The 18,048-nt window shown below is 37.1% G+C and overlaps 1 protein-coding gene across 5 annotated transcripts; it reads right to left on the reverse strand.

The window, feature by feature from the left end:
* Window positions 1-513: 513 nt before the first annotated feature.
* LOC115698952 (uncharacterized) lies at window positions 514-7,784 on the reverse strand. 5 transcript variants are annotated; one of them, XM_030626166.2, is made up of 11 exons: window positions 7,282-7,677; window positions 6,066-6,444; window positions 5,838-5,974; window positions 4,903-5,016; window positions 4,707-4,820; window positions 3,982-4,158; window positions 3,213-3,363; window positions 2,532-2,692; window positions 2,298-2,424; window positions 1,379-2,177; window positions 514-1,256 (listed from the first exon to the last, which is right to left on the reverse strand). In XM_030626166.2, the coding sequence occupies exons 2-11, from the start codon at window positions 6,381-6,383 to the stop codon at window positions 1,240-1,242; spliced, it is 2,115 nt and encodes a 704-aa protein (XP_030482026.2). In that variant the 5' UTR covers window positions 6,384-6,444; window positions 7,282-7,677; the 3' UTR covers window positions 514-1,239. The 5 variants fall into 5 exon arrangements, with proteins under 5 accessions (XP_030482026.2, XP_030482023.2, XP_030482021.2 ...); XM_030626163.2 differs by having other exon boundaries at window positions 514-2,177; window positions 4,707-4,790; window positions 7,282-7,784; XM_030626161.2 differs by having other exon boundaries at window positions 514-2,177; window positions 7,282-7,673.
* Between the last annotated feature and the right edge of the window lie 10,264 nt (window positions 7,785-18,048).

Consider the following 18,048-nt stretch of genomic DNA (forward strand, 5'->3'; position numbering starts at 1 on the left):
CATTCCTCTCAATCAAACGTCACTTTAGTGATTATCTATCTAGTTGTAAAAAAATATTTGGTCTAAATAAAGTATTGCACAAGTCCGAGCATAACACAAAAATATTGGTTTCCAGGTCATATCAAGCTTACCTTCTAAAGTATTGACAAACTTTTCAAAATATGGATCGAGATTCGAACTAGCCTGGCACACACATATTTACAACTATAATTTAAATTTAAAATATTATTTTTCTATGCTAAATATTATTATTGTTTTTAAAGTTATTTTACTCCTTTTGCATTTAAATATAACTTTAGTGCATATTTTGAACTAAATTTAGCACAAAAATTATCTTTCCGCGTTGAATCATGACTCGGGCGCGGATGAAAACACGAGGAGGACATGGAATAGGTGTCCGTCCCTATCACAAGAAGAAACAATTTTATGGTGGGAAGGAAAAATGACGCCTAATCCCCATTTTATTCCAGCAAAAAAATAAGTAATGAAATAGAACTCAGCAAAAGAGATAAATGGCCCATAAAGCATATCTCCCTAAACTATGTTTAGCATAGAAGTTTATATATAACCTCCAAAGTTGAAAATAAAAGACTAAAAACGAACAAACAAAATTCTCAACAAAACTTTGAAATATATGAAAGAAAGCAGAGCAAAAATCTAAACCTAACCCCTAAAAAGTAAGGGACTACCCGCAAGTGCTGTTACCATCTAAGATATATATACATAGTGGCGTTTTGCATTGCCTCTCTTGATTTTGGCTCAATGTTTAGGTATGTACAGAAACCTATCTTGCTCGATTTTGTCTTCCTCCTCTCCCTATCGTTGTCCCTAACTCCGGGTCATCTTTATTGGTTCCATGATCTCAAGTATGGTTTTCCCATTGGATCTTGTAAACTTGAGCTCTGATGTGGTGGTGGCAAGCCAATCCATCCCATATCATCGGGGATCAAGGACGAAGTGGCAGCTTCACGCCCGCTCATATAGTCGAGTGAATGACTTGATTGCGGTGGGATATTGTTTATAACAGGAGTTGCCCTTCCCATCATTTCGTAGGTTCTTGATGGGATGAATTGGTTCGAGTTGGGCATTGAATGATGATGATATGGGCTGCTTGAACGGATTTGGTTGCACTGAGATAGGACGCTGAATAGACTCTGATCTCCTCCGCTCACACTCCCCATGCTCTGACTGGGAACACTAGAACCACCTGACATGGTCCATCCACCACGAGCTCGATGCTCACCAGGAAACCAGTTCTGTAAAACTCCAACATTTAAATTAGTCTGGATAGGCGGTGGCGGTATCGGGACTCTATTGACAGCCCAATCATGCATATGGACCGGTGCCAACTGCTCTTGCCTTGGGATTAAGAATCTACCTCCATCAGGAAACATGTTGGCAGATAGGTTCCGTTGTTGTTGTTCGTAAACATCATTCTCTCTCTTTTGCCTCTGTTCCACTGGCAGTGATGGATGTGACTGCTCCTGAAAATGTCCCGCAAACTGATCATCTTCCACGAGCATACTGTTCGGTGACTGGAAATCCAACCCCGTCGATTGTTTCTGTTGATGATGGTAGGATAACACCCCCTGACCCTTAAAAACAGATGGAAACAACTCATTCCGATGTTGGTTAGAGTAAGAACCAAAGGAACCATCATCTGATTGTCTAAAGGATATACCCTCAGCCTCAGGTTGTCTATGCACCATATCTTTTTCCGTCTCTTCCACTTCTAAGTTGGACTCCAGATCAATCAAGTGTGTTTGTTGCTCATCATTTGTTTTGGGATGTGCAATTGGCAATCCCTCATCGGATGTGTACTCATGGTTCGCTGTAGAATCGTAGTAGGAATGCGAGATGTTACCTGCAGGCCAGACATCATCATTACAGGATACCTGTACTCCCTCACTGACGGCAACATCAGCAGTGTTCACAGCTCCTGAGTACTCGGACGGATCCAAAATAACAGGATCCGATTTAGAGACAGTATGTTCTTCAGAATCACTATCAGTGGAGTTTACGTCACCAGATACAAAGTTCTCTTGAGACTGTTTCTCTGGGGAGCCAGATAGAGACTTTTCATCATGCTCCACTGTTGAGACGTGGTCTTCTGCAATACAGACTGTTTCTATATGATCCTGAAGAGCAGACTCATGACTCCCACCATCCTCGTCATCCTAAAATACCCATTACAGATTAACATGTTATAGACAACAGTGCCGCTAAATACACATTTAAAGCAAAACAAAAAGGCCGGTAAGAACACATTTGAGCAAAACAGAGCCTAATTCACAAACCTCTGTCACCATTTTCAATTTTTCATTCAGTTCTTGTTCCAAAGACATCCTCATTTGGCTTCTCTGGGTATGTAAGTCTTTCCAATTTGCAAATGCTGCTGGGAGAGCTTTAGTTGCTAATTGTATCCTGTATGAATAATGTTAAGCTTAGAGGAGAGAAAAGCTAAACTATATATGATTTTTTTTTCTTTTTAGAACAAGACAGAGTATTATAAGTCCTTTCGAAGCACTAACCAATATTCACGCAACTTCTTCTGTTCTTCTTGAATAAACACCTCGTATGGTTGTACATTAAAACTATTAAGGTTACCTAGAACTCGGTTCAGAGACCTAGACTGGATGCTTTTGCCAGACTGCTTCATGTTCTTAACAATGTCATGTTGCTTCTTGCTAATCTGAAATATAAGAAGCCACAAAGTTAATAGCAGGCAAAACTCTTACAGGAAAAAAAAAAAAAAAAAAAACACTTCAAACTTCATATGATTTTTCTTATCCACTTAAAACTCACAGTAGCTTAAGAATACCTAAAAAATAAAAGAAAACCTAACCAAACAATTAAAATTTAGAAACTTAGAAACAATTAGAATTTTCCATAGCATCACATCAAATTCAGTGTTTCCTGCACACACTCAGCTATTGAATCAACCAGTTCTGCTGTAACCATATCTAAATAGTAACCAGTAATCAGGTGGTATCCAATGATTGTAATTTCTTGAGGAAACCCATAGAAATAAAATTACACTTTATAAACTGTTATAATCCAGATAAGATAATACACAAAAGAATGATCCTCAGTATAGCCTGCGAAGTTGCTGATTGGGGTGGCAGAAACTAAACACTTTGTTACTAAATGTGAATACAATTTCTAAAAGATGAATGTATATATATATATATATATATTCAAGAAACTCTAACCTTAAAATATGACATATACATAGCACCGTCATTTGAAAGGACATTCTGATGTTGCTGCTTGTCTCCTTTTTTAAATTTTGTTCCAACATCAAGGACATCATCTGAAACAATCGATGGGCTTCGACCATTAAGAGAGCCTTTCTTATGCACCCTGAAACCAGTAGAAAGTAGAAGAAACTAATAAGATTTATGCACTGCAAAAATATATTCGAGACCATATGAACGAAGCCGTAAACTGACCATATTTCAACAAATGAACATAGCCATAAAATGACAATTTCGACAACTGGTTTCTGTCACTAGCCATATACCTTCTTTTTTTTACTCTCCCCTTCCCTTTTTTTAATGTAGACAGGAAAAAAAATGAAAGATAAAAATTGTAATTGTTAATTAGAGTTGAGAAAAGATTCAAAATCAGGATATCAAATCATCAAGAAAACTTAACCCCTCTGCCCAAATATAAAAGGAAGAAACATATCATTGTAATATTTGGACATATGAACAACCATGAATGTCGTACTAATATACAAAGTTTTAAACACTTTTCTGAATCAGATGAGATCCTATTCTCTAGTTCCCATATGAAAAGGTAAAATGCTCATAGAGAATCATTTTGCTTAAACAGGGGAGAAACAAAAATACTACAAACAGGAAATATATTTATGTAATGCACATCCGAATTACAACTGTTCAAATTACCAAGTTTCGTACTTTTTGTGACCATAAATACTTGAATTAACATTGTCAATACAAATAACTGAATTCCTACCTGTTCTTATGGTCTGCACCTTTAACCAGGAAAGAATTCTGGTTGTCACTGCTGCATGCTTTCTCATCCGCAGCCCAAGAACACGAATCAGATGAAGCAGCAACATTTCCCTCAAGAACACGAAATCTAGAGTCATTTGCAGATACTGAAATTCTTCTGTCCATTTGATTTTTTGATCTGCATAGAATTAGATACCATGAAATAAGTTTGGAAAAAAAATTAAAAAAGCAAATGGATCTACTAGAGAAATAAGGCATTGGACAAGCCAGACGCACAGAGCTTGAAAAAGAACAAAAGACAGTCAACAGCAAAGCAATAAACAGAGGCTTAATATACAGAGTGTTCCTCCATAACTGCTCAGAATTTTAGACAATTAATTTATACAGAATGACAGCCAAAAATGTTTCTCATCAGAATTTGACCACCTAAAAGTATATTATGTGAGCAGAATGCTCTTCAGCAAACTTGAAGATAATGGAAGACTCCAGGATAACTTGCTACTTTATTAAAACAGGAAAAAAAACATGATATAATTTCAATAAAATACAGATGCAACTATTCTATTATGTTTACAACAAATACGAAGATAATGGAGAGCTTCGAAGTATTCTGCAAATTTATCTAAAGAGGCAAAATAAAAGTTTAAAAACTGAACATGCAAAGATAATAATCAATCTCAAAGATCATGAGTTTTTTTAAAGAAGTAAAAAAAATAATGAATTAACCTTTGTATCTTTTGCACAATTTCCTTCTCTGGATCTTTAGAGTTGTGAAACCTCTCCTTCAGCTTCACCAGAGATTCAATCATACTACCACATGCATCGAAACATTTCAAAAGGCTGTCAGGAATCACATCCAATTTAAAAAAGCATAAACTTTGGAAACGAAAAAAAAAAAAGAAAAGGGCAACATTGTACATACTTATTGTGATATTTATGCAGCTCAGCATAATATGCTTTCTTTTCTTTCCTCAAATGCTGATCTCGCTGACGAATTGCATCAGGATGAAGATCACCAGAGCAAAGTGAAGCACCCCTGCAACCAAACAATCCAGTTTCATTGAATCTTACAACGCAGGAAAGACCTAGGACTCAAGCACCCCTTTCCCCCCTCAATATTTCTTATTCGTTAAATTTCTTATAAAAATAAAAAAAAATGAAAAAAAAAAACACTTCCTTAAATTAAGAAAAAATTCATCTAATCTCCTCCTAAAATTCAAAATTACAATGTAGCCCCCTCATAAGAAATTCTATCTCATGTTAGTATGGACGTGAGTCAACTAAGAAAGAAATCTTTTTCAACTACCAATAGTACTCATGGCTCCAATAAAACTCAAAGCAATAGGAATCACAATAGACTTCAGAATAGTAGTAACTATTTACCATCGATCCAGTCTCTGTATTGTAGCTTGACCAGAGAACGTAGCAGTAATTTCCCAATAAAAAATTGTCATTTCGCTTGATTATTAAACTTTATTAGAAATCAACACTTATACAATTTTGAACTTTGTACTCTTCTGGAGGAGAAAAGAAAACACTTGCTAAAATCTCAAAATTAGCAAGCTACATTAGAATTAGGTTTAAAAAAATTTACAAGACTCGCGAGAGAAAATTCCTTAAAAAAATATATAGAAAGAGATAGTAAAGGCACATGACAAAAGTGCCAAAAATCGGCAGATGAACATGAAAAGAGAATGGACCATGTCAATGAGTCAATGACAAGACTAAAATGTATCGTTCATTAACTTGAGTACACTGCCAACGCCATGAGCATGCACAAGACCCGAAAACTACTATAACAAGGGATTTCAAAAGATATTTACAGCCATAGCATAACTAACATGTAACAATACTTGCCAGTTGAGAAAAGGGCTTCCAAAATGAAGGTTATCCCCAGCTAGCAATGCTTTCAAAACTTGCTCAGCCTCTTGATCTCTTGGAAGAAACTGCATAAGATGATTTCTCTCACTTTCCGAGAGACAAGTCTCCCAGGCCTACAATGTCCAGAAAAAAGCCAGTAATGAGTTAAGTGGACAACACAGTCCATACAAAATGAACTATGCATAACCATGAAAAAAATCCTACCTCATAGGAGAGCACCTCTTTAATGTTTTCTAATTCATAAATTTCCGGAGGAACAGCACAAACATCAGCAACAATGTTTGAGCCGTGAGGAGAAGAACCTAAAAATGGCTTCAAGTCTCTCCAATTTATGCCAATTTGTTCTTTTCTGGCAATGACTCTTTTGTGATTTCCATCCCACTCAAGAGAAATATGAGATCTTATGTTTGAATCATACTGAGGCAACCCTGTATTCTTCCGTTTTGCTCGATGCTGCTCCCTTCCATAGCAGCCCGCAATATTGGTACTATGCAAGCGTTTTCTCCACTGATCGGCTGCCATTGTCACAAGTCTCAAAGAAAATCCCCCACAAGTTTAATTAGCAGTGTCCTTCATAAGCAGCCTGACAACAACATTAAAAATATATATTAGTTAATTATCTACAATAACACACACATAATAAAGCCCAAAGCTTCATGAAGCATGCTACTACTACCCTTCAAAAGACAGGAAAAAAAAACATAGGTAGAAATGATCAAATCCATTATAAAAAAATAATTTTTTTAAAAAAATAAATAAAATAAAAATGAACAGCAATACCCATCAAGCATATGGTGCCATAAATACAAAATAAGACAAACTGAATCATTAGAAATTGAATACAGAATAGCAGGCTGAGCCAAACAGTTCACTTTTTTTTTTCCAACATAATCTCTTCAATCCACGTTTCATTAAAAGATGTCATAAATTTGCTCATTGAACAAGCCCAATGCAACAAACTGGGAAAGAATTTGAGTTAAATTCCATTCATTCATCCTAAATCTATGGATAAGATTCATTATCAAAGAAGATTAAGTGGCATTTTCGTGAAATTAAAACCACATAAGTCTGCAAAAGTATCGAATTACATTTCGATAAGTAAAATAATCAATTCAACTAATTAATGCTACGAAAAAACGTCTCAAACCATTAAAAAATAAACCAAAAATGGCTAAAGCTAAAAACAATTAAACAAAAGAAAAAAGGTAAATAATTTAGACTTACAAACAAACAAACAACCGAATTGAAATTAAAGAAACAATTAACGAAGAACGAATGCGACAGGACTCAAACCCCTCAAATTGAAATAGATAAAATATAATTAAAATTAACAAATTCGAAAATAAGGTAAACGAAACGAGACGAATATGTATTACGATTACAATATACATAAAAGAAAAAAAAAAATCCGTTGATGTACCTTGCTTGAGGAAAAACTGGATAAAGGAATCCCTAGCTGATGAAGATTAAGGAAAATAACAGTCGGTTGAGATTAGAAACGCGAATATAATAATAATAAGAAGAAGCAGAAGGCGACGATTATGAGGGAAAAGTTTGCCCTAGAAAGAGATATAGAGAGAGAGAAGAGTGGGTTTTGTTTCTTCTTCGTAAAATCCCAAAATGGTTTTCTTTTCTCGTTCTGAGAACCGTTAGTTTTTGCATTGAATGGTTCGTTCGCGCGCGCTTGGGCTCGGCTTGGCTGCACCACCAGCCATGGCTCTGTTTCTCGTTTCGTTTCGTTTCGTTTCGTATCGTTATCTAAAAAATCAATGGGTTGTTGTGAATTGTGATAGTGAGATGTGACTCTCTCTCTCTTCTTCACACACTCGTGTTCTTAACCTCAACAAAAAACGTTTCGATTTTTAGCCTCCTCAACTAGCAAGAAACGTTTCATTTAACGATAGAAGAAATAATTTTGAAACGGGGGCAAGGCGTACTATTGAATTGAGGTTTCTTATTTTAAGTAAAGAATCTTAATTAATTGCAATTAATTGGATTAGGATATACTCTTCTTATTTTCTTTTTTCTTTCTTTTCTTTTTAAAAAATAAAAAACTAGTGGATAAAGTCTTGTCGTATGACATGTTGGTAAAAGTTCTCTCAAGTTTTTAAGGTTTTTCTTTTGTCTCTTGATTCTCATGGCGTCTAGTAGTCATCATGATTTCGATTTGAACGAGCAATACGCTCAGATAAGCTTGGATGATGAGGAGGAAGGAGTCTTGATTGGGGGGGAGGATGAGGCTGAGGATGTTCTATTTGATGACCGGTGGTGTTTGGTTGGGAGGTTTCTGACGGGAAGGCCGGTGGATTTTGATGCGATGAGGCACTTGATGGCCTCACTTTGGCAACCGGGTAAGGGCGTTTTCATCAAAGAGTTGGGCCCGAATAGATATCTATTTCAATTCTTTCATGAAATTGATGTTCAAACTGTCATCGATGGCAGCCCTTGGACATTTAATCGATGTCCGCTTGTGTTTCATAGACTGAAAAAAGGTGAAGATCCGAAGGTAGTGCCGCTACATAAGATTGATTTTTGGGTTCAAATACATGATTTGAAATCGGGTTTCATGCTTGAGAAGGTGGTTCGTAGTGCTGGCGGTTATGTGGGTACATATATTAAATCCGATCCGAAGAATTTCAGTGGCATTTGGCGTGAATACTTACGTGTTCGTACAACGATTGATATTGCTAAGCCTCTAAAGAGAAGAATGAAGCTTTGTAAGGAGAATGGAGAATGGATTTGGGCAAACTTTAAATATGAACATCTCCCTACTTTTTGCTTTGTGTGTGGAATCATTGGCCACTCGGAGCGTTCATGTCCGAAAAGATTCGAACAAACTGTGGAGCAAATGGTCAAGCCGTATGGGGCAGCGATGCGGGCGGATATGAGGAAGAAAAACTATCGGGTGGGTTCTCAATGGCTTCGGACTGAGGTTGATGGTGGCGTGGTGGCTGGAGGCCGTGCCGATCGTCGGGATGGTGAAAATCTTGAAGTTAATGCTTCTCCTAAGATCATGGATGTAGATTGTGTTGACCATAGTGGTGATCATGATCCCATGATCCTAGGGAGACAAAAGAAGAAAGAAATATGTATGGAAAGTGGGCAAAAGAAGAAAGTAGTAAGTATGGAAAGTTTGGCTTCTGATGAGGAGAGTAATGATGATGAAGATTTGGTAGTTATGTTGGAGAGTAAGAGGCGACGTACAAGGATGGGTGTAGTGCATGGTGACGTGGCACTGCATGGTGAAGAGGTGGCTTCGGCTAGGAATGTAAGTGGAGATGATGGGCTTGTTGGGACAAAAAACGATTCACAGGTGGGCCTTGGTGTGCAGGCCCACCCATCATCATGAGTATTATCTCTTGGAATTGCCATGGGCTTGGGAACCCATGGGCTCAACAATTCTTGAAGGATCTTGTGGTCCAAAAGAAGCCCAAGTTTTTATTTTTATGTGAAACACTTGCTAAGAAAGAGGTGGTGGAGAGGGTTCGGGTGGCGATTGGGTTTGAGGGAGCTTTAGCCGTAGATTGTCAAGGGAAGAGTGGTGGGGTTGCTCTTTTGTGGCGGGATGAGGAGGATGTCCAAGTTCTAGAGTATGGGGTGTCTTACATTGATGTGGTCATATGTGGTTTTGATCAAGGTCATTGGCGGATGACGGGAATGTATGGTGAACCAAATCGAAACTTGCGGAAACGAACTTGGGATTTAATTCGGGAGCTGAAAAGTAAGTCTACTTTGCCTTGGTGTATAATTGGTGATCTTAATAATGTTACTTCCCAAGAGGACAAAAAGGGTGGTAACCCTTATCCCCGTTGGTTAGTAGAGGGTTTTAATGACACTTTGGTGGACTGTGGTCTACATGATCTTGAGTTGTATGGATACCCATACACTTGGGAACGGAGCCGTGGCAAGCCAGAATGGGTGGAAGTTCGTATTGATCGTGCTTTGGTGAACCAATCTTGGTTAGATTTCTTTCCTTTAGCCAAACTTTTTAATCTTGAAGTATCTACTTCGGATCACACTCCTTTAAATTTGGTGTTGGTTAATGAAGTGGTGGTTGCTAGAAATCATGTGTTTCGCTTTGAAAATGCTTGGTTGAAAGAACCATTGTTTTTTGAGATTGTCAAAAGTTGTTGGGGGAATGAGGCATCGAGTGGAATTATGGCAAAGGTTAAGAATTGTGGTGAGGTTCTTGGGCGGTGGGGAAAGGATTATTCAGGGAATTTTCCTAAGAGAATTAAAGAATGTAAGTTGGAAGTGCAACGTTGGAAACGGGGGCGTGATGCTATGTCTCTTGAGAACTTTAACAATGCTTCGGCTAAGCTGAATAAGGTGCTTTTGCAACGAGAGATTTTCTGGAAACAAAGAAGCAAGCAACTTTGGTTGCGTGAAGGGGATAGTAATTCTAAATATTTTCATGCTTCGGCTTCTTCTAGAAGACGCAGAAACTCGATACAAAGGTTGAAAGATGCAAATGGCGTTTGGGTGGATTGGAATGGAAGTCTTCCTTCGGTTATGGTGGACTATTTTTCTTCGCTATTCACTGCCAATGCCGTACATGATGATGTTGTTCTTCAGTGTGTTCCTTCGGCTGTCACTAGTGAGCACAATAATCGGTTCTTTGGAAGGTTACGGATGAGGAGGTCCGTCGTGCTCTCTTTCAAATGCATCCCGACAAGTCTCCGGGTCCTGATGGAATGACCCCGGGGTTCTATCAAAAATGTTGGAGCACTGTAAGTAATGATATTATCACTCTTGTTAAGAATTTCTTTGTTATTGGTTCTCTTCCAAGAGAGTTAAATCATACTAATATTGTGCTTATTCCTAAGAAAAAACATCCGGAGTCTATGTCTGATTTAAGGCCTATATCCCTATGTAATGTGCTTTATAAAATCATTTCGAAGGTCTTAGCGAATAGATTTAAAGATGTTTTGCCTGTGGTAATTTCTAATCATCAAAGTGCTTTTCTCCCGGGCCGATTGATATCGGATAATATAATGGTTGCTTTTGAGATTATGCACTATTTGAAAAGGAAGCGAGTTGGGAAGGATGGTTTTATGGCTCTCAAGCTTGATATGAGTAAAGCATATGACAGAGTTGAGTGGAACTTTATTGAGAATATGTTGCTTCGAATGGGCTTTCATCACCACTGGGTTCACTTAATCATGTCCTGTGTTACCTCAGTTTCATACAATATTACTCATGGAGGCCATTCTATGGGGCCTATTCTTCCTACCAGAGGGTTGCGACAAGGAGATCCACTGTCGCCTTACTTGTTCTTGATTTGTGCGGAGGGTCTCTCTTTGTTATTGAAACATTTTGAGCGGCAACACTGGTTGACTGGCTGTCGTGTGGCTAGGGGTGCTCCTGTGGTGTCTCATATGCTTTTTGCTGATGATAGTTATGTATTCTGTAAGGCCAATGACAATGAAGCCCAAAATGTTCTTCGGCTTCTTCAACAATATGAGTCAGCTTCGGGGCAGCAGGTAAATTTTGCTAAATCATCTGTTTTCTTTAGCAAAAATGTTCCATCGGTTGTGAGGGATCGGCTTTGTGGTCTCATGCAGTTGAATGCGGCTTCTGATGATAGTTTTTATCTGGGGCTTCCTTGTATCATGGGGAAAAATAAGAATGCTATTCTGGGTTTTTGAAGGATAAGATGAAGAAGAAGATTTTTAGCTGGGAGACTAAGTTTTTATCAAAAGCTGGCAAAGAAGTCTTGATTAAGTCAGTAGCGCAAGCCTTACCAAGCTATGCAATGAGTGTTTTTCTTTTAACCCAAGAAATCTGTTCGAGCCTTGAAGGAATGATGGCGAAGTTTTGGTGGAAGTCCCAATCAAATTCTTCTAGTAGGGGAGTGAGTTGGATAAGTTGGAAGAAACTTTGTCAACATAAGGATATTGGTGGTCTTGGCTTCCGCGACCTCCGTGACTATAATCTTTCTTTCTTGGGCAAACAAGGTTGGCGCTTGCTTACTATGGAAGACTCTCTAGTGGCGAGAATTTACAAAGCAAGGTACTTTCCTCATGGTTCTTTTCTGAATGCTGAACTAGGACAAAACCCAAGTTTTATTTGGCGAAGTATTTGGGCAGCTCAAGATCTTGTAAAACAAGGAGCTCGACGAGCTATTGCTAATGGTAACACGGTTAGCATTTTACATGATCCTTGGTTACCCAATGACTCTAATCCTTTTGTTTTGTCCTCTAATCCGGGCCTGGTGGATCAATATGTGGCTAGTTTGATGATAACGGGGGAGCGTTCTTGGGATGTTGAGCTTCTTAATGATATGTTTGAAGAGCGGGATGTTAATTTAATAAGAAGTATTCAACTTAGTCAATCTCGGGCTGCTGATGGTTGGTATTGGAATATGGAATCTTCGGGTTTCTACTCAGTTAAAAGTGCCTACAAGTTTCTCCAAGCATCGAGAGGAAATTGGTTATTCATGCAAGATGATAATTTTTGGAAGAAGCTTTGGAAGCTGCCCGTGCCCTCAAAGGTTCATCACTTTCTTTGGAAAGCTTGTTCTGGTTGCCTCCCAACAAAGGTACAACTTCATTCAAAACATGTTAATGTTGATCTTTTATGTCCTTTGTGTAATATGCATGTGGAGACAATTGTCCATGTGTTGGTGGACTGTTCTTTCTCACGGTCATGCTGGGCTTTATCATCGATAAACCAGTCATCAAATGATACAAATGCTGAGTTTTGTGACTGGTTTTTTGACATTCTTGCTGCCGGCGGTGAGACTATAGCTTGTGAAGCTGCCATGTTGTGTTGGAGTATTTGGAATACTCGAAATGAAGTGCAATGGCAAAGTAAAAACCGAACTGCTTTGGAGGTGGTAAAATCAGCAAAACATGTCCTTGGCCAATGGAAAATTACAAAGTTTGAAGCTCCTACTGCTATGTTTGCTACGGGGGGTGTTTCGAACAGTAATAATTGGCGTAAACCTGATGTTTTTACGGTCAAGGTAAATGTTGATGGTGCCACTTTTGAAACTCATCATAAATTTGGTTTTGGTTGTGTTGCTCGTGATAGTCATGGTAGGCTTATTGAAGCTATCTCTGGGAGTAGATGGGGTTGTGTGTCTGCAGAGATTGCTGAGGTGATTGGTATCAAGGAGGCGCTTAGTTGGATAAAGCGCAAAGGGTGGGATGCGGTGGTTCTTGAGTCTGATGCTTTGGTTGTAGTTCAAGCAATTAATAGTTCAGTTCATATGCCATCTCAATTTGGGTTGTTAGTTGAGGACTGTCGTACTATTTTATCTACTTTAAATAATGTCCTTGTCTCTTTTGTTAATCGTTCTGCAAATAAGGCTGCCCATTGTGTTGCTAGGGCCTCTTATTTATCGTCAGATCGAATGTTTAATGAGCTGAATGCTCCTTCTTTCTTGTGTGACATTGTTCAGGCTGAGGCCTGATTTTTAATGAAACTTTTTATTCAAAAAAAAAAAATAAAAAACTAAAAATTAAAGATATGTATCATTTTATTTTAGGTAAAATGGTGGCTAAAATAGTCAATGTTTTTTTAAATATTTCATTAATATTATATATAATAAAAAAAAATCACCTCATATATCATTTCTTAACTTTTTTTTTTGTTTCTGTAAAAATATATAAAAAAAAAAACTACTTTAAAATATAAAAATTAAAAAAAAAAAAAATGGTTTCAACAATTTTATTACTTTTTTCTTCTATTGAATTAGATACTGTATGTTTAATCTTCAATTCAATAATAAAGTTTTAAACTTAGTGTTAATACAAGTTAGATACGGTGATAAGTATGATTTTGAATGTAATAACCAATAGAAGTAAGATACGCATACAGTGATAGTAATAATTTTAAATGTAGTGACGACTATAAGTGAGATACAGTGATGAAAATAATTTTAAATATATTATATAGTGATAACTACAAATAAAATATTGTGACTTTAAATTTTTTTGTCTTTTAATTTACATAACTAAAATATGGTTTCACCTTAATTATATTAGAACTTTATTAATCACATGGCATAAATTTTGTGGTTTGCAATGTTCAACACAGCTCTAATAAACTACATTAAAAAATTGTGTTTCTTTTTTGTTAGTCAGAAAGATTTTTCATTTAAAGATTTAAACCGGTTTTGAGATTAGATTTTATTTATTTTAAACGGATTTTTTTTAAGAAAATGCATTAATATTAATGAAAGTTAGACCATGAGGTCATTACAAAAAAAAGTCTAAAAGTATGTCTTTAACATCCAAACAACTATATCGATTGTGGGTAAAAACTCACTTAACCACATTATGGGCCAAAAAATTACGAGACCGAACTACATTAGAAAACACACAACCCGCAAATAAAGAAGAAGTGCTTAAACGGTGACTTGAGTGGTTTTCAATTTCCCATATGGACTCCACTCCATTGAGAAAGTTGATCACCATTTGAGTGTCACTTTTAACAATAACAAAATTGCACCCATTCTCTGCTGCCTTTTCCAAAACCAAACAACAAGTAGCAACCTCGCCACACATAGCAATTGTAAAATCAAGTCTTGATGTAACCACCCAACAAACCATCCTCTGGTGATCTCTAGCAACAACAGCAATGCACATATACTTCATCCTCACTCTAATATCACAATTCAGTTTGATCCAGTCAAGCGAAGGGGGATGCTAAACATCCAAATGGGTCACATAATGAGTGGGAATGATACTATAGTAGCTCTATAATTTGTGTAACAAAAAGAAATAGAATTGATATAATGTTTAATGTTGCCTAGATTATCATTGTGTACCTTATTATTTTGCGGCCGCCAGATAGTGTCCACCACAATAAAAGCATACAGATCATCTCGTTCACATCAATGTCCCTATCTTTTAGATTCCAGATAAACTTAACTCAACCCACATATGGATCCCATAATATGATAAAGCAAAAATGCCCCGCGGGAAAGACCGCGATAAGTGATAAGCCAAATTACACTGAAGGAAAAGGTGTTTCGTGGTTTCATTCTTGTTCCCACAAATAGGGCAAAGGGGGTTATCAATATGAAATCTATCGCTCAGAATAGAGCGATCAGGAAGTGCATTTGAGAGAATACTCCACCACATGATCTTGTGACGCTCTAGAATTTTATTAGTTCCTGAGCTTATTCTAGAGGTAAGGCAATATCACGCAATGAGGAGCTCGATTAAGGGCCTGGATTAAATAAGCGAACTTCTAAGAGAAACTACCACTACTTTCCTTAGTCCGAACCCAAGAGTCGCTTCCCCTACTAGAAGGTTTACCCCCTTTCAAGATGGTCACAATGGTATCATGATTAAACAAGTAGTTAAGTTTTTAGAGATCCCAATCCCCATTTTCTGTTAAGTGGTTTGCAAGATTTAGGGTAGAAATTGATACCATGAGTAATCGAAGGATCCTCACAAATTTTAGTATCCTTCCCATCAGCAACCAATTTACATGATCCTTTCCAAATCGTCAATTTAGCTTTTACCACAATCTTTCAAAACCATGAATAAGAGTCCTTGTAACTACAATGAAGGAAAAATTTTCCCCGAAAGTACTTGGCTTTCAAAATCTTGCAACAAGGAGAGTTGCCTCTAGATTACAAATTCCAACCCCGCTTAGTTAAGAAGGCCTGATTCATTTCTCTAGTTTTACGAAAGCCCAAACCACCATGAGAATTCGGGAGACACAACTTGTCCCAAGCCTTAGTGGAGCCCATGATTCTCTTTCTCAAAACCCCACCAAAAATCTCTAACCATGCCATCAATTTTAGTCACCAGCCTATTGGTAAGCTTGGTGGTTTGCATAGCATACATAGGCATGGCAAGGCCCACAGACTTCATAAGAGTAGCATGATCGACCTTTGAGTGAGTTTTCACCTATCAACCTTGGAGTTTTGAAGTAATATTATCCATAATAATATTTAAATTGATCTCTTTTTGTCTCGATCTAAAGAGAGGCCAAGCCCAAATATTTAATATTACCATCCAACTCATTAATGCCCAAGAGCTCTCTATTACTTCTTTTCATCTCATTCAGAGTATTGTTATTGAAAAAAATGAAAGTTTTAATCTTGTTGACTTGTTGTCCTGACCAAAAACAGAAGTTCTCCACACATTTCCAATAACCTTTAGCTTCTGCCAAATTGGATCACCCAACAAGGATAATATCACCAGCAAAGAGTATATGAGAGAGGGCAGGGCCTCTCCTGCTCAGTTTGACACCTTTAATGTTTTCCTTTTGTAAGAGAAATCTCTAAGAATCTTGAAAGAATTTCTTCAACCCAAATGAAGAGATAAAGAGAAAGATGATCACCTTGACGGATGCCACACGAAAAAACAATTCTCCCAACTTGGCCTCCATTGAGACACGCATTAAGAGTAGCAATGGAGATACACTGATTGATCATGTTGCAAAAGATAATGGGGACCCCAAGCTATCCAACACCTCATCAATGAAGCTCCAACTCAACTTGTCATAGGTCTTAACAAAATTAATATTAATGGCGAATTTTTTTTTCTTCCATTTCTTCTTTTTGAACGAGTGGATAATTTCTTGTACAATCACATTATTATCTTGAATATTTCTTCCTGGGACAAAAGCTGCTTTAGTTAGCCAGATCAATCTGGGTGAATTGGTTTGATTCTATTTGTAATGATTTTAGAAATAACCTTATACGTAACATCACACAGATAGATAAGCCTAAACTGACTAATCCTCCTGGGATTCATGACTTTTGGGATAAGCACCAAATTAATAGCATTAACACCCTTGTGCATAACACCAGTCCTGAAGAAATCCGACAGTACTTCACAAAAATTACCCCACTGAATCCCAATAGTGTTTGAAAAAGAGAACAGACATTCTAGGGCTGTTCATCAAACCGCTCACATCGCACAAACCGCTCGCTCTGTACCACACCGCATAAGAAATACGGTTTGAAATCCTTTGCGATGCGAACGTGGTTTGCATTTTTTCCAAACTGCGCGTGCGGTGAGATTTGTGGGTTTGAATTTAATAATTGCGGTTCAAATTGCACCGCACTATACATTATAAAGTTACCAAATTTTACAATATGATTTTTATTTTTTCTTCATATAAGAATAAATATATGTAATATATTACATTATTTTTTTTAGAGACAATTCAATATAATGACTTAATGATTAGTATATATGTTATAATGTTAAAACTTTAATAATTTTGTTTTTGTATTATTAAAACTTCATAGATTGATTTTTAAATTTTTATTATAATATTCGGTAATGATGATAGTATAAATTGCTCAAACCGCACTGCACCACACTGTATTTTCATGGTGTAATTTTTGTAGTTTTAAGATCTCACGGTGCGGTTGCAGTTTAAGAAATTATAAAAACTGCATATGCAGTTTGGTTTGGAAAAAAGGCTACAACTCGCACCGCGAACACCCTTAAGACATTCCATCCAGACTAGGGGATTTGTGGCTACCCATCGTAAATAGAGTCTCGCGAATGTCATCATCCATCGGACACTTACCAACTTCTTCCTATTCTTATAGGGAAAGGCAGTTGCGAATGAGGCCATCCAAACAAGGTGCATGAGACGAGTGACTGCCCTAAAAAATCATACTCTAGAAATTAGTGAATTCTTTCCCAATTAAGCCACGTTTAGTGAGCCACCATCCATTCCATTACTTTGAATATTTTCCCCAGCTTCACCCTATTTTTTTTTGTCATTTTTTAATATCACATCATTCTATTACCAAACATGTATTTGATATTTTTTTCATTGTTTTACTTAAATACCATACTTATGTGATTTAAGAAGGTAAATTTGACTTTCTATACATTTAGTGGGTTAAAATTATTTTCCTAAACTTAAGTTAACCTATATTGGTAGAATAGGCTAACAATTCATAAAACACAATTTCACCCATTCCATTTCAAACATCTAACATTCTCTCTTCCTCCTTTATCTTTCTCTTGCTCTTTGAACTCACCCCAAAGACTCGATCCACAACCCACCACCCACAACCTCAGTCCCTTCTCTCCACGACCACGACTCGCGAGCCCAACAACTTCTCCGTCGGTAATGTTGTTAAAGGAATAAATAGTATGATTAATATTTGTTATCTGTGAGTAGATGTTAAATTTAAGGTCGAAAACGGCTAGATTTGAGTTTTTGACGAAAAACTAGTTTTTTTGCTAGGCTCGAT

Source organism: Cannabis sativa, chromosome 8 (assembly GCF_029168945.1).
Source record: "Cannabis sativa cultivar Pink pepper isolate KNU-18-1 chromosome 8, ASM2916894v1, whole genome shotgun sequence".
NCBI classification, from domain to species: Eukaryota; Viridiplantae; Streptophyta; class Magnoliopsida; order Rosales; family Cannabaceae; genus Cannabis; species Cannabis sativa.

Coding starts and splice junctions, on each gene's coding strand:
- LOC115698952 (XM_030626161.2), bottom strand. CDS start 6,383: ATGGCAGCCGATCAGTGGAGAAAACGCTTGCATAGTACCAATATTGCG. Junction 4,159..4,706: donor ATTGTGCAAAAGATACAAAG/GTTAATTCATTA, acceptor AATTCTATGCAG/ATCAAAAAATCAAATGGACA. Junction 2,425..2,531: donor AAGAAGTTGCGTGAATATTG/GTTAGTGCTTCG, acceptor TTATTCATACAG/GATACAATTAGCAACTAAAG.